The 26,405-nt window shown below is 46.5% G+C and overlaps 1 protein-coding gene and 1 long non-coding RNA gene across 20 annotated transcripts in view; both read left to right on the forward strand.

Annotated features, from left to right (window-relative positions):
* The window catches only part of LOC311433940 (uncharacterized protein), a 44,950-nt gene extending 22,876 nt beyond the window's left edge, over positions 1-22,074 (forward strand). The window contains exons 1-11 of one of the 19 annotated variants that reach the window (XR_014691092.1): positions 2,195-2,290; positions 5,758-5,887; positions 6,090-6,346; positions 6,482-6,536; positions 6,621-6,716; positions 6,825-6,941; positions 8,242-8,352; positions 8,474-8,521; positions 8,601-8,673; positions 8,913-9,006; positions 19,225-22,074. Coding sequence is in view for 1 of the 19 variants with exons in the window: in XM_084513689.1 (XP_084369815.1) it covers positions 6,509-6,536; positions 6,825-6,941; positions 8,242-8,307; positions 17,756-17,805; positions 17,905-17,973; positions 18,060-18,077 (348 nt within the window). In the remaining 18 variants the exon portion in view is untranslated. Of the gene's footprint in view, positions 1-2,194; positions 2,291-3,927; positions 3,972-5,757; positions 5,888-6,089; positions 6,347-6,481; positions 6,537-6,620; positions 6,717-6,824; positions 6,942-7,694; positions 7,897-8,241; positions 8,353-8,473; positions 8,522-8,600; positions 8,688-8,773; positions 8,871-8,912; positions 9,007-16,347; positions 16,392-16,412; positions 16,443-16,521; positions 16,541-17,196; positions 17,637-17,755; positions 17,806-17,904; positions 17,974-18,059; positions 18,102-18,212; positions 18,307-19,224 lie in introns of those variants that run through there. The other 18 variants (XR_014691090.1, XR_014691076.1, XR_014691077.1 and 15 more) reach the window with 18 other exon arrangements.
* Positions 22,075-23,545: 1,471 nt separating this feature from the next.
* Positions 23,546-25,392, forward strand: LOC311433941. The gene is made up of 2 exons (XR_014691097.1): positions 23,546-23,900; positions 24,673-25,392. It is a non-coding gene; the product is annotated as an uncharacterized lncRNA (long non-coding RNA).
* Positions 25,393-26,405: the final 1,013 nt, after the last annotated feature.

Raw genomic sequence — 26,405 nt, forward strand, 5'->3', positions numbered from 1 at the left:
CAAGGGATGCGATGTATGATTGCATTGTACCAAGAAAAGACTGCCTGGGGAAATGAGGCCTGTAAGTCTCTCTTTGCTGTTTCTTGCACGATAACAATATCACAGTTCCCCCTGCATTCTCTACAGCTATAGGTAGCCATACAGCTTGCCTCTCACGGCAGGGTGTGAGTGCTACCTGGCATCTGGGAGAATTTGCCTTGTGCTACCAAGGACTTGATGGGAAACTGCTCAAGACTGGAGATCCCCAGGGCAGATCTCTGGTGGTACGGTGGAGGGAAGATCTTACGGTCCACCCTACCATCTAATTGGGAAGGCACTTGTGCACTTGTTCAATCAGCTATACCCTTCACCCTGGCATTTGAAAGAGAAACGTCACAAATACCCAGAAGAAGTAAAGGAGGCTTAGGAATATCATTTGATGATAGAGTATACATAGATTCTGTTGGGGTACCTAGAGGAGTTCGGGATGAATATAAAGCCAGAAATTAAATTGCTGCAGGGTTTGAGTTACTGTTCTGGTGGGTAACAATCAATAAAAATGTGGATTGGATTAATTATTTCTATTATAATCAGCAGAGATTCATCAATTATACCAAGGATGCGATGAGAGGAATCGCTGAACAACTAGATGCCATCAGCAAAATGGCTTGGGAAAACAGGATAGCATTAGATATGATGCTTGTGGAGAAGGGTGGTGTATGCGTGATGCTGGGTAACCGTTGTACTTTTATCCGTAACAATACTGCCCCGGATGGCACAGTAACAAGAGCATTGCAAGGGCTTACCACCCTTGCCAATGAATTAGCAGAAAATTCGGGAGCAGACACTTCCATCACAGGATGGTTGAAATCTTGGTTTGGTAAATGGAAAGGGATGGTAATGTCCATATTTACATCCTTGATTGTAGTAGCAGGAGTTTTGACAGCTATTGGCTGTTGTGTTATCCCCTGTGTAAGGGGACTTGTCCAGCGGTTAATTGAAACCACATTATTGAAACAAATGACCATAGATCCACCACCCTACTCAGATAAAATGATATTAGAGGAAATGGAGAGCAAAGAAAGTGAAGAAGAGGAAGATATTTACCAAATTACACTTAAAATAAATAAATAAAAATAAAAAGAGTTTTTGCAAAAATCAACAGTTTATAAAAAAAAGAAAAGGGGGGAATTGTGGGAATAGAAATGTTGTTTTTGCAGAGTTACATTGTTTAGAAGGAGGGAATGTGGTACTGAGATATGCTTACAGTGATAAGAAAGTTTAGCAGGCGACCTTGTAAAATGCAGACAATCAGACTCCTTAGGACAATTAGGTGAAAATCACGGTGTCAAGTCAGATAAGTGAAGAAACATTACCACTTCAAGCAGTAAAAATGTCAAAAGAAATTTGAAATTTAACAGGCCGGTGACTGAAGGCCATGCATTGTTTGTGAAGCATCAGATAGATTGTGAATCTGGATTACCCACTCAGTGGGGAAACAGGGGAGGGTCCTGCCATCAAAAGGTATATAAACTGTGTTTTGGAACTAGTAGATGCGCTCTGTCCTGCTTGTGGGGCGCCCGCCATTGCAATCGCGAATAAATTACTACTTCACTGTGATCCTCGCCTGAGCCTAAGTTATTGGCTACGGAGTGTTTCTCACAAGGGGGCTGCTGTTTTGAAATGATAATTTGTAAATGGGGTCCCTTCAGTTGTTGAGGGATGGGTGCTAATGCTGGCAGCTGAATGATTATCTTGTGACTGTTTTCATTTGGTAACGCTGAAACACAGTGTACAACACAGGACTTGACCACAGCTTCTTTTAGCAAGGTGAGCGATGAGCAGATCTAGCAGGTACTTTAGTGGTGCAGTTGTCACTGCAGTTACTTAACTGCACAAAATACAGTAAAAATCCTGTTTATATTTCAGGGGTGTGTTGTATCTGGCTTAAGAGAGCAGATGGAAGCATCTTCCTCGAGGGCAGGTGAGGGGGCCGAGGTAAGGGAGCAGATGAGAGTAACTGTCCTAGCTGTGCTGTGTCTTTGGATGCTGCTTCAGCCTATGCTTTTCTTTTTGTTTCACAGGTGTGTCGCACAGGCTGAGTGGGGCCAAGCTGCACTCTGAAGAGCAGCATGAGAAGGACGGGCTGTTTGTGAGCTGGATTGGAGCAGAACGGTCAAGTAGCATGAGGTGACTGCGAAGGGTCTTGCTTTGCAGGTGCCATGGCAGGCTCTCCACAGAAGCGGTTGAGGATTTGAGAAGAGGTTGCAGATCATCGAGGAGCGACACGTGCAGGGATGGCTTGAAAAGGGTATGGCTGCTTTCTCTTCTGTTAATCAGGTGTCCCAGGCAATGTGGGCTGTGATGTTAGTCTTTAGAATCTGAACAAAGCAGGTGCTGATGGCTGTCTTCTTTGGTAGGCAGAGTTGCCCAAAGCCCTGTCCTGTGTAGCCTGAGCACACCTTGCTGAGGATGAAGCCTGCTTTCCAGCAGTTCTGGAAACTGTGTTGCGGCTGAAATGCTGTGTCTGTGATTGGGTTGGGGTTGCACCTTGGTGAGTGTAGGGATGGGTTTTAAGTGGGTGGAGCGGAGGGCCTGGCCCCAGTGTCCTGTAGTGTGTTTTGACCCATCAGCATAGCCTTTGGTTCTCAGTCTACTGAAGTAAGTGATTTTTCCTGTGAGTGGAATAGAATTGAATTCTTCTTTGGTGTATAATCTGTTCTGCTCCTAGATTTTTCTTTGTATACGAATGATTGAGCTAATTCCAAATGGAAAAAAAAAATGAGTTACTTGCTTGTTTGTATTGTCCTTTCAATATTCAAAGCTGCAGCAAAAGCATGGGGATTTTTGTTTCTAGAAAGACCCCAGTTCTCATGTCTGCACTCTGCATGCTGTTGAGCTAAGCCATACAAATAAGTTAATAACACCACAGCTACTGCTCCTTCTCTTTCTGCTTTTTTTTGTGCTTTTTTTGTGAGAGTAATTTCTTTCCTCTGCACTTCTATATAGCCTTCATTTATTTTATTTGTTTGTTTTCCTCCCTTCTTTTTATTTTTTCCCTTTCCCCCTCCCTTTTCCCCTTTCCCTTTTTATTTTCCTTTAGTTAAATTGTTTAGTTCATAATAATCTTTTATTATTATTATTATTATTTCCCTTTAATTAAATTATCCTTATCTCAACCCGTGAGTTGTTCTTTGCTTTACTTCTCCCCCTCCTCATCTAAAAGAGGGGGAGTGAGAGAGCGGTTGTGGGGTTTAGCTGCCCAGCACGGTAAAACCACCACAAGCAGGTACGCTGTGGCTGTGAGGTGCCTCAGAGTGTGCTTTTCTCCTGTCTTTGCAAGTGCTTTGTGCAGTCATGGACAGGGAAGGGAAATCCTCATGTCACGAAGCACTGAGGGAAGGTTTGTGTTTTCAGCCTGGTCATCCCTTATCCGAAGCGAAGGGAAGATTGTTTGGTGTTTGATTGTTTTGGCGTATAATCTGTTCTGCACCTGGATTTTTCTTTCTACGTAAAAAAAAAAAAAAAAAAAAAAAGTTTGAGCTATTTCCAGTTAAGCAATTTCCAGTTATTTGCTGGGCTGTATTGTCCTTTTAATATTCAAAGCTGCAGCAGAAGCATGGGGATGGTTGCTTCTAGAAACACCCCAGTTCTCTTGTTTGCACTCTGCATGCTTTTGAGCTAAAGCAGATATCAAAAACAAACAAAACCACACACAAACAACAACAACAAAAAACCACCATTGGGTGATTTGTTGTGAATGCGATGATCATTTAATCCCTTTGTTTTCCCAGGTGGTGTGGATGATACTGGCTGCACTGTTGGAGCTTGGATTCGGAGAGGAAGAGGTGAGCACAATTGTATGTTGCATCAGTACTAGTCAGCATTGTGGAGCAGGTGGGCATCATGGCTGGCGTGTTAGTGAATGCTGGTACTCTGTTTTTGCAGCTGATGATGAGCCTGGCAGTTGCCTAAGATGACAATCAGTGCCTGTGCATTTCTTGAGGCGGAGGGAATTTACCATGCAGCAACCTGAGAGCTAAGTTGGGGGGCACCTGGTATTTGCATATCTGGGGTGGCTAATGGGAGCTGGGAGTCAGAGCAGCGTGGAACCAGCTGGCTGACTAGACTTGGTGCCACGGTGAGGGTGGTTCAGGCTGGGTCACGTTCAGGCTGCTTGTGGCTGGGTCACCAGGCTAATAGAAGAAGCGGGATTATTTTGTAGCGTGAGTGCGTGCGCCAGGCAGGACAGTTTTCTTCAGTTCGTCTGTCTTGTGTTGCTTCTGCAGCGTCTGTTCTGTGCTTCTCGGGTCTTGATATCCTCCTAGCTTTTTAGACTGGACTGACTAGACAGGCGACTTGGTAGCGGTGCAGAAGGGCCTCAATGCTTGTTTTGTCATTATAGCTCTGATCTGAGCACTTCTCGTCTTGCAGTCACTGCTTAAAGAGCAGGTCTGTTTCAGGTCTTGTGCATCGTATTCAGTTTGAGATCGCATCTGTTTCCATCCTCACTCTTGCAGAAGTCATCTGGGCTGCATCAGGAGCTCTTGCTTGGGAATTGATTTCCTAAGCGTCGTCTTATGGGGTTTTCAGTCCCCATCCTTCTGGTCTGTTGTCCTGAAGGCAGGCTTTTTAGGCCTCCATCATCCCAGTTCTGGCAGTTGCTTCCAGTCACATGTCGTGACATTTGAGTCTCTCCTGGGGTCTGGTGCAGAGCACCTATTCTGACTTGCTGTTGCCATAGGGCTTTCCTCCGGGGGTCACTTTTTCTTGCGCCTTATGTTGTGTGTTTGTGGCGTGGCTGTGTGTGTATGTGTTTGGTCTGGAGCTGTCCTGCCTGGCAGTTAGTGATTACTGTGGCAGTGCATGGGTGTACTAATACATTGTCTGGACTGTTTTGGCGAAGACATCTGGTCTGCCTCTGGGCATGTACTGAAGGGCAGCTGGCACAGTCATCTCTGGTGGTTGGCAGATGTGGATTTGGGAGAGTATATCTGCTTGTGAGCAGCTGTTCGCATAGTGCTTGAATGGTGTTCTTGAGGAGGTCTGTTGAATCTTGAAAGCTTACAGATATGGGGTTTTGAAATGTTTATTCTTATTTCTTTCCTGTCCCCAGTAGAGTGTAAAACCTAGGAGGAACCTGTCACAGGAACGAACTCCTTCTGGAACTGTTCAGCACTGGGTAGGCAACTCGGTGACTGGCTTGGAACAGAATTGGTTTTGTTGGTGTATAATCTGTTCTGCTCCTAGATTTTTCTTTCTGCGTAAAGAAAAGTTTGAGCTAATTCCAGCTGAAAAAGTTTCAGTTACTTGCTTGGTCATATTGTCCTTCTAACATTCAAAGCTGCAGCGAAAGCATGGGGATTGTTGCTTCTAGAAACACCCCAGTTCTCTTGTCTGCACTCTGCATGCTGTTGAGCTAAGCCTTATAAATAAGTAAATAAACCACAGCTGCTGCTCCTCCTCTTTCTACTTTCATGTGCTTTGCCCCTCCCCTTTCCCAGGTGATTTGGTTTGGGTGCTGGGTGGGACCAAAAGGTATATGAGTCCAGGTATGCCATCAGAGTTCATTCTGCGTGGGCTGCTCTTTGGGGTAAATGCTTTGTTTTTCCCTCAGTCAGTTGCAGGGTTCTTTAGGCAGGCTGGAGTCTATGGATTTCTGGAATTCTAAGTGCTTGGAATTCACTTAACAGAGGGATATTTAGTAGAGGCTGTTGGCCCGCTGTTTTTGGGATGGTGGCTTATGCTCCTGTGTTTAATCTGTATTTTAATCTCTAGATGAATCAACCCACTTGTGTAACTCTCCAGAGGACTAAAACCAGCTTGATGACATGCTAGAAGAGGCTTTACCACATAGGTGCAGCATTACCAAGAGACTGAGAAGGGTTACCTTTTTCATCTGCAAAGGGTATGTCTGTCATTACCCCTGCTGGGGCTGCTATGCATTCATGGCCTTGTGGCATTTGTGGACTTGAGTTTTTTTTTTTTTTTTTTTTTTTTTTTTTTTTTTTTTTTGTCTGGCTGTGGTCTCTGTGTTTGAGTCCTCCACGAGGAGCTGCACTGTTTGCGTATCCATCGTGGTTGTGACCTTCTCTCTTTGTTTCTTGTAGCTCAGGGCATAGGCACGGAAACTTGAACAAAGCATGAGGATGAGTGGACAGCAGTGGCGGCCCCGAGTTGGTCGGTGGACTGTGTGAGTCTGCTTCAGCTGTCGGGCCGGCTTTGCAAGTGCCTTGCGACAGCAGAGTATGTCTCCTGCCACGTTTCTGACACGTGCCAGACGTCAGCGGTTCCTGTTCCTGAAATGCTGGAGATGCTTGGAGCACAAGAGGAGCTGGGAGCATGATGCATCTCCTTGGGATGTTTGGTGAGCGAAGCGGTGGTACTGGGTTGGAGCACGTGGCTCTGGGGCTTCTTGGCTGTTGCAGCAGGGGAGGAAAGGAGTGGATATAGACTGTTTTGTGGATTGTCACGTTTGTCTGTTCTTTCTCCCTGGTCTAAGCCCCATGACCTTGGTTCGGCACACTGAATGGAAGTGCTAAGCCTGGATCGGGAAGGTGAGTGGAGAAAAGTTGGAAAACGGGTATTGTTTTTGGTGTAGAAGTCTCTTGATGCACCTCTGGGTGACTCCTCTCTTTCAGGGATGAAGAAGGTACTGGGAACATCCTAGCTGGCCTCTGTGGTCCACACTGAGGATGGTTTCTGAGCCCTGAGAATTAAGTCCAGGGGCAAATACTGTGTGTTGGGGAGCGTTTGGCAGGGGGAGATGGGGAGTTTTCTAGAGGGTGTCTATCTGATTTCAGTAGCGGAGCAGGTCAGTTGACTACTACTTTGTTTCTGAGCAGGGTGTTTCACTGGAAGAAATTTGGCTGGTGTGCTGGTGCGTGATGGCACTTTATTTCTGCTGGTGAAGAGGAGCCTTGTGCCTGAAGCAATGTCCTGGCTAGGCTTTGTGTTCCTTGGTGAGGATGGAACCTGCCTCCCAGCATTCCCAAGCTAAGTTGGGGGGAGGGGCAAGTGCTATGTTTGAGTTGGGGTTGTGAATGGACCCATAGGGCGAGGGTCTGTGCTTTTAAGTCATTGCTTTGGATGGGGCCTTTCAGGATTGATCAGGTCAGGCAGAGAGATTGTGTGGGGAGTTCTGTCATGTACAGTGTGAACACATGGCAGGCAGGGCAGTCCCAGCTTGTCATCTGTGTTCTGTGTTGTCTGTGCTGTACTGTGCTGTTGCTCTTGGTGCTCGGCAGGCCCTGGGTAAGTCATCCTGAGGGTACTGAACACTTGACATCATTGGAATATTGCTGATGTTCAACTGGGAGCTGAGCACCTCTCGTCTTGCAGTGGGAGCTTAAAGGAATCACTTCTGTGTGTGTAATACTTGTTTGTATCAAACGTTTCTTGATATGATCAACGTATGTTACATGCTCCTCAGGTCTTGATATCCACATTTCCTTCTTCCACTGGACAGATTAGATGGGCAACATGGTAGCCACACCAAAGTTCCTAAATGCTTGTTTCATCATCGTAGGGCTGATGCAAGCACTTGTCTTGCAGTCGCTGCTTGAAGTGCAGATCTATTTCAGGTCTTGTGCATCATATTCGGTTTGAGATCGCATCTGTTTCCATCCTCACTCTTGCAGAAGACATTGGGGCCGCATCAGGAGCTCTTGCTTGGGAATTGATTTCCTAAGCGTCGTCTTATGGGGTTTTCAGTCCCCATCCTTCTGGTCTGTTGTCTTGAAGGAAGGCTTTTTAGGCCTCCATCATCCCAGTTCTGGCAGTTGCTTCCAGTTGCATGTCGTGACATTTGAGTCTCTCCTTGGGTCTGGTGCAGAGCACCTATTCTGACTTGCTGTTGCCATAGGGCTTCCCTCCGGGGGTCGCTTTTTCTTGTGCCTTGTGTTGTGTGTTTTGTTTGTAATGTTTGTAGGGTGCCTGTGTGTGTATGTGTTTGGTCTGGAGCTGTCCTGCCTGGCAGTTAGTGATGACAGCTAATGTGGCAGTGCATGGGTGTACTAATACATTGTCGGGAGTGTTTTGGCAAAGACATCCGGTCTGCCTCTGGGCACGTACTGAAGGGCAGCTGGCACAGTCATCTCTGTGGTGGTTGGCAGATGTGTGTGTGGGGGGAGAGTTGAGCTGCTTGCGAGCAGCTGCTCGCATAGTGCTTGAATTGTGTGCATGAGGAGGTCTGTCGAATTGTGAAAGCTTGCAGATATGGGGTTTTGAAATATTTATTTTTATTTCTTTCCTGTCCCCCAGTACAGCGTAAAATTTACGAGGAACCTGTCATAGGAAAGAGCTCCTTCTGGAACTGTCCAGCACTCGGTAGGCAGCTCGGTGACTGGCTTGATCTACTTCTGAGGTGCTGAGGTATGGGGGCTGCTGTTTAGAAATGATAATATTGTAAACAAGGTCCCTTTGTGTTGTTGAGGGATGGGTGCTAATGCTGGTAGCTGAATTGTTATCTTGTGACTGTTCTCATGTGTTTAAGGTGAAACAGTGTACAACACAGGACTTGACCAGAGCTGCTTTTGGCAAGGTGAGCAATGAGCAGATGTAGAAGGTACTTTAGTGGTGCAGTTGTCACTGCAGTTACTTAACTGCACAAAATACAGTAGAAATCCTGTTTATATTTCAGGGGTGTTGTAGCTTGCCTAAGAGAGCAGGTGGAAGCACCTGCTTCGAGGGCAGGTGAGGGAGCAGAGGTAAGGGAGCAGATGAGAGTAACTGTCCTAGCTGTGCTGTGTCTTTGGATGCTGCTTCAGCCTATGCTTTTCTTTTTGTTTCACAGGTGTGTCGCACAGGCTGAGTGGGGCCAAGCTGCACTCTGAAGAGCAGCACGAGAAGGGCGGGCTGTTTGTGAGCTGGATTGGAGCAGAACTGCCAAGTAGCATGAGGTGACTGCGAAGGGTATCCATCTTGCTTTGCAGGTGCCATGGCAGGCTCTCCACAGAAGCAGTTGAGGATTTGAGAAGAGGTTGCAGATCATCAAGGAGCGACACGTGCAGGGATGGCTTGAAAAGGGTATGGCTGCTTTCTCTTCTGTTTATCAGGTGTCCCAGGCAATGTGGGCTGTGATGTTAGTCTTTAGAATCGGAACAAAGCAGGTGCTGATGGCGGTCGTCTTTGGTAGGCAAAGAGTTGCCCGTAAGCCCTGTCCTGTGTAGCTTGAGCACACCTTGCTGAGGATGAGGTGTCCTTTCTATCAGTTCCCAAAACTGTGTTGAAGCTGAAATGCTGTGTTTGTGTTTGGGTTGGGGTTGCACCTTGGTGAGTGTAGGGATGGGTTTTAAGTGGGTGGAGCGGAGGGCCAGGCCCCAGTGTCCTGTAGTGTGTTTTGACCCATCAGCATAGCCTTTTAGTTCTCAGCCTGCTGAAGTAAGTGATTTTTCCTGTGAGTGGAATTGAATTGACTTTTTTTTTTTTTGGTGTGAAATCTGTTTTGCTCCTATATTTTTCTTTCTGCATAAATAAAAGTTTGAGCTAATTCCAGCAGGAAAAGCTTCAGTTTCTTGCTTGGTGGTAATGTCCTTCTAACATTCAAAGCTGCAGCGAAAGCATAGGGATTGTTGCTTCTAGAAACACCCCAGTTCTCCTGTCTGCACTCTGCATGCTGTTGAGCTAAGCCTTAAAAGTAAGTTAATAAAACCACAGCTGCTGCTCCTCCTCTTTCTGCTTTTTTTGTGCTTTCCCCCTGCACTTTCCCAGTTGATTGGCTTCAGGTTCCAGGTTGGACCTAATAGTAATCGAGTTGCAGGTGTGCCATGAGAGAGCTCCTTCTGCCTGGGCTGCTCTATGGGGTAAGTGCTTTGTTTTTCCTTCAGTCAGTTGCAGGGTTCTTTAGGTGGGTCAGAGTCTATGGACTGATGCATTTTCAAGTAGAAACCGGTACGCATATCTTTTCGAGGTGGCAACATCATAGGATCTGTCATAGTAAAGCAATCTAAGTAGTAGGTGCCTGTATTGCACGCAGCTCTTCCTCAGGTGAGTAGTTATTACAGCAGTTTTACGGATAGTATGGCGATGTTGTTTTGTGTGTTTGCTTTGTGGTTCTGGGTCCCTTATGATTTTTGCAGAATTACAGGGCTTTTTGTGAGTCTTTGCGTATATGTCAAATCTTATCAAAGTCACAACCTTGGTGGCAAAGTGATGGAGCAGGGTTTAGGAGAAATGTATCATCGAAGCGCCCTGTGTGAGCATGTATCTGAAAATGGCAGCATTGGGCATATAAGCAGTGGTCTTTCTCAGGGTTAGGGGCGGTTTGTTATATTTCTGGAGCTTTTGCCTGTGTGTTTGCTGTCTGTCGAGTCTTTAGACCATAAAGCCTTCTAGGCTTTATGTGCATGGAATTCACATATTTGAGGTATGTTTATGAGGGGTTGCCAGGTACGTTGTTTTTGGGAAACCGTGGGGTACGGTTTCTTGACCGCGTAAGTGCAGTACTGCCAAGAGACCGAGCAGGGTCACCTTCTTCATCACTGAAGAATAAGTCTGTTCGGGCCCATTTCGGCGCGGCGCCGCCCGGGCCCATTTCGGCGCGGCGCCGCCCGGGCCCATTTCGGCGCGGCGCCGCCCGGGCCCATTTCGGCGCGGCGCCGCCCGGGCCCATTTCGGCGCGGCGCCGCCCGGGCCCATTTCGGCGCGGCGCCGCCCGGGCCCATTTCGGCGCGGCGCCGCCCGGGCCCATTTCGGCGCGGCGCCGCCCGGGCCCATTTCGGCGCGGCGCCGCCCGGGCCCATTTCGGCGCGGCGCCGCCCGGGCCCATTTCGGCGCGGCGCCGCCCGGGCCCATTTCGGCGCGGCGCCGCCCGGGCCCATTTCGGCGCGGCGCCGCCCGGGCCCATTTCGGCGCGGCGCCGCCCGGGCCCATTTCGGCGCGGCGCCGCCCGGGCCCATTTCGGCGCGGCGCCGCCCGGGCCCATTTCGGCGCGGCGCCGCCCGGGCCCATTTCGGCGCGGCGCCGCCCGGGCCCATTTCGGCGCGGCGCCGCCCGGGCCCATTTCTCAGGTGGAGCTACTGAGCAGGTGAGATAAAGGAGTTGGGAACAGAGAGGTATTGCACAACTGTATGTTGCATTAGTAGTAGCGAGCGTTGTGCAGGAGGTGGGTATTAGCTCTGGTGTAGAGGGATGGTTAACTGAGATAGGTCACGTAGACATAAAACAGCTGAATCTTCACTATTTGGACAAACATCGCACACAACTTGTCTGAGCCAATCAGACAAAAGGACACAATATTCGTTTGCAGTTTGGGAAAGTACCAACTGTGTTATTTTGGTCGAAAGAATGAGGAAGAAGCTGATAAGATAAGGACGTAGGGGGACCAATCATGAGCTTAACTTTTGTAATATGTATGAGCTAATTATATGTTAAGGAATAAAAGGCGTCTGAGCTATCCAATAAATCGAAGCTTGCTGATCACTCATATTGAGTATCCCTGTCTTCCTTCTGTCGACAAGAAATGGCGCCCGAACACAGACCCCGCTGGCGGTGAACCTGCGAGCCACGGATTGACGGAATAAGGGAAGGAAACAGGTCCTGCAATGCAGCTCAGGAGGTGGAAGGGACGAAAATGCTAAATCCTCGCACCCGGGAGCACCTATAGAGGGTCCCGCCGGCCACGCGTCGCCGAGGTCTTGCAAAGGCTGCAACAGTGCTGACGTAAACAAAGGTATGGAGAGACAAGTGATGTATGATCTGCTCAAGTGCTTCTTAGAAAAGTGGAGCACGCAGGGTATAGACTGTAAAAAGGAATTGCGGAGGGACACGGGAAATTGAAGTAATCGCGGTGCGATGCGGGACATCCGAGATCGGGTTGCTACAGTAGACCAGAGGCATCAGTGGACAACGGCAGCCGACCCTCACTGTGTGGCGAGTCGGCACAGAGCAGAGGGGTGGACATCAGGACCCTGCAGACTGTCTGACGTAACCATGGAAGCAGCGGCGGCTGTGCTGCTTCTCTCTGGCATTCATTTTATAAGAGGTTTATCTTGCAATGCAAAAAAGACTATTCATCCCCAGATCGGTGTTATAACTATGTTTCTGGATAAGATTCCGTGGGGTTGCCACATTCTATGGATTAGTAATGACGACTTAGCTCTATTGCGGGGCAGGAGTGCAGAGATGCAGATTACACTGCCAAATGACCACCGGCAGACTTGAGGAGACACTGCTCGGCTGCGGGGATCGGCTGCGGCGTGGATGCCCCTAGGTGCACCCTGAGCGTTTTTGCTCGGAGGGGACTCCATTCTCAGCTGCTCACCACAGGAGCAAAGATCTCCTGAAGCTGCAGACAAACAGTATGTTTTCAGCTGCTGGAGGGATACTAACTGGAGTGTTAATAATTGTATGTGTTATTCTTAAATGTCCAGGTATTTTGTGTTGAAAGTATTTGTGTAAGGGTAAGGTTTTAAAACCAAGTGTTGCAAGTCACTTCATGAGGAACACAATGAGAGACAATACTTGTTTGTTTGGTTATGATTCTAAATTATATTGGCCGCACGTATTGTTTGCTTATCATTCTAAATTATATTCTTGTGGTATGATTGAGGTTGTGGTATGATTGAGATTGAGATGTGCCAGAGGCCTCTGGGTGTGCTGTGTGTGTGCGAGCGTGCTATGTACTGTGTTAGTGAGAGCGTGCTTATTGCCATAGTGCAGGTTGCCATAGTGCAGGCTGAAATCATAGGAAATTAGGGCCGGCAAAAAAATCATAGGAAAATGAAGGACGAAGTAGCCCTAGATTCATTACAGTGCTTTTTAGAAAAATGGGGAGTCGATTGTAAGCAACTAGCAGGACTAGTTGCGATCGGTCGAGCAAAATCATATTTCACAAGTATGGAGTCAAGGACTGGGGGCTTTGGGAGCTGAAGCAAAATCTAATAACAATCCGATGTGGAATAATGACACTGCAAAGGCTCTGCCACCTGGCATGTTTTTGATTTGCGGGGATCGTGCATGGCGAGGAATACCTGCCAATGCGTTTGGGGGTCCATGTTATCTAGGGCGACTCACATTGTTCGCCCCGGACTTACACAGTCTCCGGAACCAGAGCTTGTCGCAGAGATCCAAACGAGCTCTTAAGACTTTAGGTTCTGACTGTGACGATGGTGTAGAATTATGGGGCGCTGCTGAGAGAATATTTGCTTCATTAGTTCCAGCAGTGGGAACTGCACACGCTTTGGCTAGCATTAATAAGCTTGCTTGTTGGGCTGTTAAGCAATCAAATGTAACAACTGAAATTATTACTGAAATGGCACAAGATATGGATAGTATTAGGCATGTTGTGTTACAAAATAGGGCTGCAATTGATTTTTTGCTTTTAGCGCAAGGACATGGATGTGAAGATTTTGAAGGAATGTGTTGTTTCAATCTTTCAGATCATGGTCAATCGATTCATGACCAGTTGAAATGGTTGATGGAGCACACAAAGAAAATTACAGTACAACCTAGTTGGCTTGACAATTGGTTGCAGTCCATCTTTGGGGGTCTGTCTAACTGGTTAGTGAGTCTAATCAAAGAGGGATTTCGCTTTCTGATTATAGTTATATTGATAAAAATAGCTGCGCGAATAATTTTTGGTTGCTTAACTAAGAAGCTTGAACAAGTCACAGAAAAGGTATTAGTAGTCCAAAATAAAAACGGGGGAATTGTAGAGGGATGGTTAACTGAGATAGGTCACGTAGACATAAAACAGCTGAATCTTTACGAGTTGGACAAACATCGCACACAACTTGTCTGAGCCAATCAGACACAAGGACACAATATCCGTTGGCGGTTTGGGAAAGTACCGACTGTGTTATTTCGGTCGAAAGGATGAGGAAGAAGCTGATAAGATAAGGACGTAGGGGGACCAATCATGAGCTTAACTTTTGTAATATGTATGAGCTAATTATATGTTAAGGAATAAAAGGCGTCTGAGCTATCCAATAAATCGAAGCTTGCTGATCACTCATATTGAGTGTCCCTGTCTTCCTTCCGTCGACAACACTCTGGCATGCTAGTGATTGCTGGTTCTCTGTTTTTGCAAGTGATAATGAACGTGTTTGACGTAATTCCATTTGAAAAAGTTCCAGTTACTTGACTGGTCGTGTTGTTATTTCAATATTAAAAGCTGTAGCAAAAGCATGGGGATTGTTGCTTCTAGAAACACCCCAGGTCTCTTGTCTGTTCTCTGCATGATATTCAGGTAAAGCAGATTTAAAAAAAAAAACATAAATAAACAAACAAAACAAAACAAAAAAAAACCAGCTACTGCTCCTCCTGCTCTGCTCCTACTTCCTTGTGCTTTGTCCCTCCCCTTTTCCAGGTGATAGGGTTTGGATATTGGGCGGGGCCAAATGGTATATGAGCCCCAGGCATGACATCAGAGAGCTCCTTCTGCCTGGGCTGCTCTTTGGGGTAAGTGTTTTGTTTTCCTTCAGTCAGTTGCAGGATTCTCTAGGCAGGCTGGAGTCTATGGATTTCTGGATTTCTAAGTGCTTGGAATTCACTTAATAGAGGAATATTTAGTAGAGGTTGCTGGCTCTTTTTTTTCTTTTTTTTTTTTTTTTGATGATGGGATGCTCTTCTTTTTTTGAGCTATATTTTAATCTCTAGATGTATAAACCTACTTGTGTAATTTTCCAGAGGACTAAAACCAGCTTCATTTCATGCTACATGTGGTTTGGCAGTGTAGATGCAGCATTACCAAGAGCCTGAGCAGGGTTGTATCAGAGTCTGCTCTTTCCTCTGCAAAGGGTATGTCTGTGATTACCTCTGCAGGGGCTGCTGTGCGTGCACGTCTTTTTGGCATTTATGGATCTCAGATGTTTTTTTTTTTTTGCGTGTGTGTATGTTCTAAGGTTTTGTTTTTTTGAGGGGCAAATAGTGTGTGTGCTGAGCGTGGTTGGCAGGAGGAGGTGGGGAGCTGCTCAGGACTGGTAGGTTTGGTTTCTCAGTGTGCGGCAGCCTTCCTGTGCGATGCGACTGATTGTTGGGCAGGAATGTTCCAGTTTGTCTGTCTTAGCCATTGTAGCTTGTGTAGTGTGTGTTGTGTGGCCCGGGCAGAGTTTGCTGTGGTGCTGTGAGCGAAGAATCTGAGTTAGAGCTGGTGAGCAGCTGAACTACAGGAGCTGGGAAGAGAGAGGTATTGCAGTAGGTACGCTGTGGCTGTGAGGTGCCTCAGAGTGTGCGTTTCTCTTGTGTCTGCAGGTGCTTTGTGCAGTCGTGGACAGGAAAGGGAAATCTTCATGTCACGAATCTCTGAGGGAAGGTGAGTGTTTTCAGCCTGGTCATCCCTTATCTGAAGCAAAGGGAAGACGCTCAGGTGTTTCCCTGTGAGGGTCCGAGGTGAGGCTGTGTGGGATAGAGGAGCAGTGTGGCAGGTGTGTGCTTGCAAGAAGAGTGGTCATTTTGTCCTTTTGTTTTCCCAGGTGGTGTGGGTGATGCTGGCTGCTCCTTTCAAGCTTGGACCTAATTTGCAGGTACCGAGGCAAGTGGCCTGCTGTTTTGAAAGGATAAAACTAAAGATGGGGTCCCTTTTGTTGTTGAGGGATGGGTGCTACTGCTGTCAGCTGAATGTTTATCTTCTGCCTGTGTTTTGCCTTTGTTCAGGGTGAAACGCAGTGCGCAGTGCAGGACGTCTTGACCCGAGCTGCCTCTGCAGTGACTCTGGTGCGTGATGAGCAGAGGTAACTGTTGGTTTTGGGGCGCGGTTCTCACTGCAGTTATTTTCCTACATCCAATAGAGTAAAATTCCAGTTTGCCTTCTAAAGGTGCTATAAGTGGGTAAAGGGAACAGATGGAAGCATCTGCCACGTGGGGCAGGCAAGTGGCTGAGGTACAGGAGGGGATGAGAGTATGTGATTTATTTCTGGGGATGAAATGGAATTAATTTTGTTGGTGTATAATGTGTTCTGCTCCTAGATTTTTCTTTCAATGTAAATAAAAGTTTGAGCTAATTCCAGTTAAGAAAGTTCCAGTTACTCGCTGGGTCGTATTGTCCTTTTAATATTCAAAGCTGCAGCAAAAGCGTGGGGATTGTTGCTTCTAGAAACACCCCGGTTCTCTTGTTTGCACTCTGCATGCTGTTGAGCTAAAGCAGACTAAAAAAATAAATAAATACAGGAAACACACACACAAAAAAGAACAATAACAAAAAAAAAAAAAAAACAAAACACCATTGGCTGACTTCTTGTGAATGCAACGATCATTTAATACCTTTGTTTTCTCAGGTGGTGTGGATGACGCTGGCTGCACTGTTGGAGCTTGGACTCGGAGAGGAACACGTGAGCACAATCGTATGTTGCATCAGTAGTGGTCAGCACTGTGGAGAAGGTGAGCAATGGGGCCGGCGTCCTAGTGAATGCTGGTACTCTGTTTTTGCAGCTGATGATGAGCCTGGCAATTGACTAAGATGACAATCAGTGCCTGTGCGTTTCTTGAAGCGGAGGGACTTTACCATTCAGCAACCTGAGAGCTAAGTTGGGGGGCACCTGGTATTTGCATATCTGGGGTGGCTAATGGGAGGTGGGAGTCAGAGCAGCATGGAGCCAGCTGGCTGACTAGACTTGGTTCCACGGTGAGGGTGGCTCAGGCTGGGTCACGTTCAGGCTGCTTGTGGCTGGGTCACCAGGCTAATAGAAGAGGCGGGATTATTTTGTAGTGTGAGTGCGTGCGCCAGGCAGGACAGTTTCCTTCTGTTTGTCTGTCTTGTGTTGCTTCTGCGATGTCTGTTCTGTGCTTCTCGGGTCTTGATATCCTCCTAGCTTTTTAGACTGGACTGACTAGACAGGCGACTTGGTAGTGGTGCTGAAGGGCCTCAATGCATGTTTTGTCATCATGACTCTGATCTGAGCACTTCTTGTGTTGCAGTCACTGCTTAAAGAGCAGGTCTGTTTCAGGTCTTGTGCATCATATTCGGTTTGAGATGGCGTCTGTTTCCATCCTCACTCTTGCAGAAGTCATCTGGGCCGCATCAGGAGCTCTTGTTGGGAATTGAATTCCTAAGCGTCGTCTTATGGGGTTTTCAGTCCCCATCCTTCTGGTCTGTTGTCTTGAAGGCAGGCTTTTTAGGCCTCCATCATCCCAGTTCTGGCAGTTGCTTCCAGTCGTGTGTCGTGACATTTGAGTCTCTCCTTGGGTCTGGTGCAGAGCACCTATTCTGACTTGCTGTTGCCATAGAGCTTCCCTATGGGGGGTCACCTTTTCTTGCGCCTTGTGTTGTGTGTTTTGTAGTGTTTGTGGCGTGCCTGTGTGTGTATGTGTTTGGTCTGGAGCTGTCCTGCCTGGCAGTTAGTGATTAATGTGGCAGTGCATGGGTGTACTAATACATTGTCTGGACTGTTTTGGCAAAGGCATCCGGTCTGCCTCTGGGCACGTACTGAAGGGCAGCTGGCACAGTCATCTCTGTGGTGTTTGGCAGATGTGGAGGTGGGAGAGTATATCTGCTTGTGAGCAGCTGCTCGCATAAGTGCTTGAACGGTGTGCTTGAGGAGGTCTGTTGAATCTTGAAAGGTTACAGATATGGGGTTTTGAAATGTTTATTCTTATTTCTTTCCTGTCCCCAGTAGAGTGTAAACCTTTGGAACCTGTCACAGGAAAGAGCTCCATCTGGAACTGTTCAGCACTGGGTAGGCAGCTCAGTGACAGGCTTGATCTACTTCTGAGGTGCTGAGGTAATGGGGCTGCTGTTTTGAAACGATAATTTGTAAATGGGGTCCCTGCTGTTGTTGAGGGATGGGTTCTAATGCTGGCCGCTGAATGATTATATTGTGACTGTTTTCATTTGTTAAAGCTGCAACACAGTGTACAACGTGGGACTTGAGCATAGCTGCTTTCGGCAAGGTGAGCGATGAACAGATGTAGCAGGTACTTTGGGGGTGCAGTTGTCACTGCAGTTAGTTAACTACACAAAATACAGTAAAAATCCTGTTTATATTTCAGAGGTGTGTTGTAGCTGGCTTAAGAAAGCAGATGGAAGCATCTGCCTCGAGGGCAGGTGAGGGGGCCGAGGTAAGGGAGCAGATGAGAGTAACTGTCCTAGCTGTGCTGTGTCTTTGGATGCTGCTTAGGCCTATGCTTTTCTTTTTGTTTCACAGGTGTGTCGCACAGGCTGAGTGGGGCCAAGCTGCACTCTAAAGAGCAGCATGAGAAGAGCAGCACGAGAAGGGCGGGCTGTTTGTGATCTGGATTGGAGCAGAACTGCCAAGTAGCACAAGGTGACTGCGAAGGGTATCCATCTTGCTTTGCAGGTGCCATGGCAGGCTCTCCACAGAAGTGGTTGAGGATTTGAGAAGAGGTTGCAGATCATCGAGGAGCGATACCTGCAGGGATGGCTTGAAAACGGTATGGCTGCTTTCTCTTCTGTTTATCAGGTGTCCCAGGCAATGTGGGCTGTGATGTTAGTCTTTAGAATCGGAACAAAGCAGGTGCTGATGGCGGTCTTCTTTGGTAGGCAAAGAGGTGCCCAAAGCCCTGTCCTGTGTAGCCTGAGCACACCTTGCTGAGGATGAGGTAGTCCTTTCTACCAGTTCCCAAAACTGTGTTGAAGCTGAAATGCTGCGTCTGTGTTTGGGTTGGGGTTGTACCTTGGTGAGTGTAGGGATGGATTTTAAGTGGGTGCAGCGGAGGGCCTGGACCCAGTGTCCTGTAATGTGTTTTAACACATTAGCATAGCCTTTTGGTTCTCAGCTTACTGAAGTAAGTGATTTTTTCCTGTGAGTGGAATGGAATTGAATTCTTTTTTGGCATGTAATCAGTTCTGCTCCTAGACTTTTCTTTCTATGTAAATAAAAGCTTGAGCTAATTCCAGATGAAAAAAAAAATTCAGCTACTTGCTTGGTCATTTTGTCCTTTTAATATTCAAAGCTGTAGCAAAAGCATGGGGATTGTTGTGGAGGAATGGTTAAGTGAGGTAGGACACGTGGATGTTGAGCAGTTAGGAGGTCATGGGCTAGGGGAGGTACCGTACTCAACTCATATGAGCCTGGGCACGTGCGCAGCCGGTTGAGAACCAATCAGGCCCAAGGACACGATGCCCTTGTGTGGTTGGGAAAGTCCCTAAGGCGGGACGGTAGCTAAAAGAGGGAGGAACTAACTGACAAGATAGGAAAGTGTTAGTCAATCCTGAGCTTAGTTTTTGCAATATGTATGAGTTGATTATGTTCGAACTAGATAAAAGGTGACCGAGCTATCCATTAAAGTTGAAGTTCACTGTTCACTCATATTGAGCGTCTGTGTCTTCCTTCTGTTGACAACAAATAGCGCCCGAACAGGGACCGATCTGAACGGGATTTGGACACTGCTGGCGGTGATCCTGGGCCACGGTTGGATGGAATAAGGGAGGAACCGGTCCTGCAACGCAGCCCAGGAGGTGGAAGGGACAAGAATCCCCTCACCCGCGTCGGGAAGGTGAAAGGGACGTGGAGTCCCCGCACCCGGGAGAGGATCCCGCCGGTCACGCGTCGCCGAGGTCTGAAAGGTGAAAGGGACGAAAACTTGGAGTCCCCGCACCCACAGCTCGGAAGGTGGAAGGGAGTCCCCGCACCCGGGATGAGCCTATAAAGGGTCCCGCCGGAGAAGCGCCGCCGAGGTCTTTGCAAAGGCTGCAACCGATGTATATAAAGGTATGGAGAGACAAGCGGCGTATGCTTTGCTCGAATGCTTTTTAGAAAAGCAGATCACTTCAGATATAGACTGCAAAAAGGATTTACCAGGATTATTAGCATATGGAGTAATGCAGGGTTGTTTTATCAATCCTGATACAGTTTTTGAACAAACAGAGTGGCGTAAATTTGGGGACAAATTGTTTGATGAAGTTATTAATGAAAATAAGGCTGCTAAAAAATTATTGAAGCCTTGGAGAGCAGTCACTAACGCCTTAGTTATACATCAGGCTGAGCAGAGAGTCACTACTGCTGCTACAGAGCGACTGGGATTGCCGGGAAGTGTTGGAGCTGGGGATTGCCCACTGCCGCCTTCAGTGAGAATGATAACGCTGCCTCAGGGGGCTACGGGGCAGTGGGAGCCTCCCCCCCCCTCAGTCACCGCCACGAGCAGTGCTGCGCTCGGAGTTCCGCGGAATCGAACGGCAGCTGACCCTCACCGTGTGGCGAGTCGGCACAGAGCAGAGGGACGGACATCAGGACCCTGCAGCCTGTCTGATGTAACCATGGAAGCAGCGGCGGCTGTACTGCTTCTCTCTGGCATTCTTTTTATAAGAGGTTTACCTTGCAATGAAAAAGGGATACTAACTGGAGTGTTAATAATTGTATGTGTTATTCTTAAATGTCCAGGTATTTTGTGTTGAAAGTATTTGTGTAAGGGTAAGGTTTTAAAACAAAGTGTTGCAAGTCACTTCACGAGGAACACAATGAGAGGCAATACTTGTTTGTTTGCTTATCATTCTAAATTATATTCGTGTGGTATGATTGAGAGTGAGATGTGCCAGAGGCCTCTGGGTGTGTGAGTGTGCTGTGTACTGTGTTAGTGAGAGCGCATTTATTGCCATAGTGCAGGCTGAAATCATAGGAAATTAGTACTGGTTGAGCAAAATCATGTTTCACAAGTATGGAGTCATTGTGCGAAGTAGCCACTTGGAGAAACTTAAGGGAACGTACTGTTTAAAACTTTTTGATCGTAATGAGTCAATTCACAAATCCATTACTTTCTTGAAAGAGCACATGAGAAAGAGTCAATATGGTATCAATCCTTTCAATCAATGGTTCACTGATTTGTTTGAAACAATGCATAGATGGTTACTGGGATTAGTCAAAGAGGGATTAAGGATTTTGTTCACTGTGGTGTCAATCATCATTGCATGTAGTATTGTGATAAATGTGGTTAAAGAGTTACTTGCAAAAATGTTATAAAATGTTATAGAGATTTTGAAGTGGTGCCAGAAACAGGTACCCAGTGGATCACTGCAAAGTGGACTGAAGCAGCTTTAGAATCTGCACACGCCGAAGACGACCAGGAAGAGGTTCCTGATAATCATTCTGACAATGACGTGGGCTGTGACACCTCGACGACTATCAAGAACAGCCTTTGATCACCATCAAGTGATTAGGTTTAAGTGTGTTACTACTAAGTTGTGGTACTTACTATTAATTGTGTTACCATTAAGTGCTTACAGTAATTGTAGTGTTATTAGGGTTAAGTTGTATAGTTGTATTATGTTATGTACCCTTTCAGAACATGCTTGTTTGGGGTCCCGATAGGGGATCCAAAGGAACTGAGTGAAATGTTAGCACCATACTCTGCCCGTATTACTCTGCTTAATGGATCTTTTTCTGACTGTAGGAACTGCACACGCTTTGGCTAGCATAAATAAGCTTGCTTGTTGGGCTGTTAAACAGTCAAATGTAACCACCCAAGTTCTTTCTGAAATGTCGCAAGACACGGAAAGCCTAAGGCACGCTGTGCTGCAAAATAGGGCCGCTATTGATTTCTTGTTCTTGGCTCAGGGACATGGGTGTGAAGATGTAGAAGGAATGTGTTGCTTTAATCTTTCCGACCATGGTCAGTCAATTCACGACCAGTTGAAATGGTTAAGGGATCATACACAAAAAATTGTAGTACAAGATAGTTGGTTTGAAGGTTGGCTTAAATCTGTTTTTGGGAACATGGGTGGACGGGTTTTGTTAGTTAAAGAGAGACTTTGCTTTCTACTTATAATTATATTGATTATAATTGCTGCATATGTAACCTTTAACTGCCTAACTAAGAAACTAGAGCAACTCACAGAGAAGGTATTTGTAGCACAAAATAAAAATGGGGGAATTGTGGAGGAATGGTTAAGTGAGGTAGGACACGTGGATGTTGAGCAGTTAGGAGGTCATGGGCTAGGGGAGGTACCGTACTCAACTCATATGAGCCTGGGCACGTGCGCAGCCGGTTGAGAACCAATCAGGCCCAAGGACACGATGCCCTTGTGTGGTTGGGAAAGTCCCTAAGGCGGGACGGTAGCTAAAAGAGGGAGGAACTAACTGACAAGATAGGAAAGTGTTAGTCAATCCTGAGCTTAGTTTTTGCAATATGTATGAGTTGATTATGTTCGAACTAGATAAAAGGCGACCGAGCTATCCATTAAAGTTGAAGTTCACTGTTCACTCATATTGAGCGTCTGTGTCTTCCTTCCATTGACAACAGATTGTAGCTTCTAGAAACACCCCAGTTCTCATGTCTGCACTCTGCATGCTGTTGAGCTAAGCCATATAAATAAGGTAATAAAACCACAGCTGCTGTTCCTCTTCTTTCTGCTTTTTTTGTGCTTTCCCCCTGCACTTTCCCATGTGATTGGCTTCAGGTTCCAGGTGGGACCTAATAGTAACTGAGTTGCAGGTGTGCCATCAGAGAGCTTCTTCTGCCTGGGCTGCTCTTTGGGGTAAGTGCTTTGTTTTTCCTTCAGTCAGTTGCAGGGTTCTTTAGGTGGGTCAGAGTCTATGGACTGATGCGTTTTCAAGCAGAAAGTGGTACGCATATCTTTTCGAGGTGGCAACTGGTAGGATCTGTCATAGTAAAGCAATCTAAGTAGTAGGTGCCTGTATTGCATGCAGCTCTTCCTCAGGTGAGTAGTTATTACAGCAGTTTTACGGATAGTATGGCGATGTTATTTTGTGTGTTTGCTTTGTGTTTCTGGGTCCCTTATGATTTTTGCAGAATTACAGGGCTTTTTGTGAGACTTTGCCTATATGTCAAATCTTATCAAAGTCACAACCTTGGTGGCAAAGTGATGGAGCAGGGTTTAGGAGAAATGTATCATCGAAGTGCCCTGTGTGAGCATGTATCTGAAAATGGCAGCATTGGGCATATAAGCAGTGGTCTTTCTCAGGGTTAGGGGCGGTTTGTTATATTTCTGGAGCTTTTGCCTGTGTGTTTGCTGTCTGTCGAGTCTTTAGACCATAAAGCCTTCTAGGCTTTATGTGCATGGAATTCACATATTAGAGGTATGTTTATGAGGGGTTGCCAGGTACGTTGTTTTTGGGAAACCGTGGGGTACGGTTTCTTGACCGCATAAGTGCAGTACTGCCAAGAGACTGAGCAGGGTCACCTTCTTCATCACTGAAGAATAAGTCTGTTCGGGCACATTTCAGCGCGGTGCTGACCGGGCACATTTCTCAGTTGGAGCTACTGAGCAGGTGAGTTAAAGGAACCAGGAACAGAGAGGTATTGCACAATGATATGTTGCATTAGTAGTAGTGAGCGTTGTGCAGGAGGTGGGTATTAGCTCTGGCATGCTAGTGAATGCTGGTTCTCTGTTTTTGCAAGTGATGATGAACCTGTTTGACGTAATTCCATTTGAAAAAGTTCCAGTTACTTGACTGGTTGTGTTGTCCTTTTAATATTAAAAGCTGCAGCAAAAGCATGGGGATTGTTGCTTCTAGAAACACCCCAGGTCTCTTGTCCTCTGCATGTTGTTCAGGTAAAGCAGATTTAAAAAAAAAAAAAAAAAAAAAAAAGAAAATCTGCTGCTCCTGCTCTGCTCCTACTTCCTTGTGCTTTGTCCCTCCCCTTTACAATGTGATTGGGTTTGGGTGCTGGGCAGGGCCAAATGGTATATGAGCCCCAGGCATGACATCAGAGAGCTCCTTCTGCCTGGGCTGCTCTTTGGGGTAAGTGTTTTGTTTTCCTTCAGTCAGTTGCAGGGTTCTCTAGGCAGGCTGGAGTCTATGGATTTCTGGATTTCTAAGTGCTTGGAATTCACTTAACAGAGGGATATTTAGTAGAGGTTGCTGGCTCACTGTTCTTTGCGATGGTGGGATACGCTTCTGTTTTTTGAGCTATATTTTAATCTCTAGATGTACAAACCTACTTGTGTAATTTTCCAGGGGACTAAAACCAGCTTCATTTCATGCTACATGTGGCTTGGCAGTTTAGATGCAGCGTTACCAAGAGCCTGAGCAGGGTTGTATCAGAGTCTGCTCTTTCCTCTGCAAAGGGTAAGTCTGTGATTACCTCTGCAGGGGCTGCTGTGCATGCACGTCTTTTTGGCATTTATGGATCTCAGATGTTTTTTTTTTTTGTGTGTGTGTATGTTCTAAGGTTTTGTTTTTTTGAGGGGCAAATAGTGTGTGTGCTGAGCGTGGTTGGCAGGAGGAGGTGGGGAGCTGCTCAGGACTGGTAGGTTTGGTTTCTCAGAGTGTGCGGCAGCCTTTGGGTGCGATGCGACTGATTGTTGAGTCTCTCCTGGGGTCTGCTGCAGAGCACCTGTTCTGACTTGCTGTTGCCATAGGGCTTCCCTCTGGGGGGTCACCTTTTCTTGTGCCTTGTGTTGTGTGTTTTGTTTTAGTGTTTGTGGCGTGCCTGTGTGTGTATGTGTTTGGTCTGGAGCTGTCCTGCCTGGCAGTTAGCAATGACAGCTAACGTGGCAGTGCATGGGTGTACTAATACATTGTCCGGACTGTTTTGGCAAAGACATCCAGTCTGCCTCTGGGCACGTGCTGAAGGGCAGCTGTCACAGTATATCTGTTTGCGCACAACTGCTTGTTTACCTCTATTCATTTAATAAATTGTAAAACTTAATTGCAATCCAATTTGGGACCCAGTCATGTATGACAACTGGGGGCTTGTCCGGGAGGGCTTTGGTTCCTGAATTCTTACTTTATCTAGGAGAGGCACCCCACCATTTGGTGGCTGCTGTTCGAGTCAGGTCGGGACTAATGGCATCTTGAACCTGAATAAAGGTAAGCAAAGGTTTTGATTTTTTTTCAGTTCCCTTGCTGGCTGCAGCACTATATTTTGCCCGTAATTCTGCGTGTGAAGATCTGAATGAAGACAATGGAGTCATAAGCGTTTAAAGCGTATACTGTTCTGTTGGGTGGGTTTCGGTTGCCTGTGTGTGTAAGAGTGTGACTGAGACGGAATTCAGTTCCGAAGCGATTGTGGAGGTCTTCTAACCACGGTTCCAATCTCCTGCTAGGGACTTGGCCAGTGAAGGAACGAAGGGATTCCTATAGGATTTGTGGGTGGGTGATAGATCTTAAATCCTCTGTAAGACACTCTTATTAAGGTAACCAAGGGCTGTGGGAATTGCCACAGTAACATTCCTAGATGGGTCAGACAAAATCGAAGACCAGGGACCAGAAGAAAGGGAGCAAATTACCAGACATACCACCAGAAAGTCCATTAGGAATAACGGTTAGAAATTGGAACGAGAGGGGCCCCAGAAAAGGAAAAAGGAAATAAAAAACGGTCCAGTATTGTGTGATAGAATGGCCAAAGGAGCCTTTAACACCACATATCTTTCAGCCTGCTTTTGGATCCTTTGAAGACTGTATTTGTCAGGCCTTAAATACACATGTTAATTCGAGGGAACCTTTTTGCTGGGAAGAAAGTGATTATGCAGGATTATGGATCAGGAGGACTTCATGTCCTTTTCCAGCCTCAATATTTACACTAAAAGCAGATAAGAAATTTGAAGAAGAACAAGAACAGGAAAAAGGAAAAGATAATAAACGGGAGCCGTTGGATAACCTACCATCTCCATATCCTAACAATCCACCTCCGGTGGCTGTGGTATCTCCAGCAGTACCACCATTGCCCCAGCTTTCAACACCATCAGCACGAGAATGAGACCGACCACCGGCTGCATGCATGAGAAGTTAGTACTGCCATATCTGAGAGAGCTCCTCTATATCCCTTAAGGGAGGTAACTGGTGTATAACTGGGTTGGAGTTTTAACAGGGCTTTAATGGTTTCAGGGTTAGCGTGTTAGTGTTTTAGAGTTTTTTTTGTTGGTGGTGGTGTTTTTTTTTTTTTCTTGGGATGGAGTGTTGCTATGTTTTTTAGGGTTAGGGTCCTAGGGTTTTATTTTTGGTCAGTTACTTAGGGTTAGTGTGTTAAGATCCTTTTTTTTTTTTTTTTTTTTTTTCAGGTTAGGTTCTCCAGGGTTAGGGTTTTGAGCATCCTAGTTTTTTGGGTTATGGTGTTGAGCATCCTAATGTTTTGTGTTAGGGCTTTGGGTTTTAAGCATCCTAATTTTTGGGTTAGAGTTTTGTGTGTCTTCATGTTTTCAGTTTGTGCTTAGAGCGTCCTAAAGTTTTGGGTTTTGGTTTGTGTTTTGAGCGTCCTAATGTTTAGAGTTACGGTTTTGAGCATCCTACTGTTTTGGGGTGGCTTTGGGTTTTGTGCATCTTAATTTTGGGGTTAAGGCTTCAAGCGTTCTAATTTTGTTGTTTAGGGCTTTGAGAATCCTAATGTTTTGGGTTTGGGTTTTGAGCGTCTTAAGTGTTTGGGTTAGGGCTTTTAGGCATAGTACTTCAGGGGTTTAGTGTGGTAAATAGTTTGGGTTAGGCCTGTAGGGGTTTCAAAGTTTTTTAGTGTTACAGGTTGAGGCTTTTTTGAAAGGCCGGTAAGTGCTTGGGTTACAGTGAGTGCCGGTAAATGTATTTCTCGAACACTCGGCCTGTGATTGGTCAAGCCAGCTGCCTGGGGAATGCCGGTAG

This window comes from Aythya ferina (genome assembly GCF_964211825.1).
Source record: "Aythya ferina genome assembly, chromosome: 3".
Lineage (NCBI taxonomy): Eukaryota > Metazoa > Chordata > Aves > Anseriformes > Anatidae > Aythya > Aythya ferina.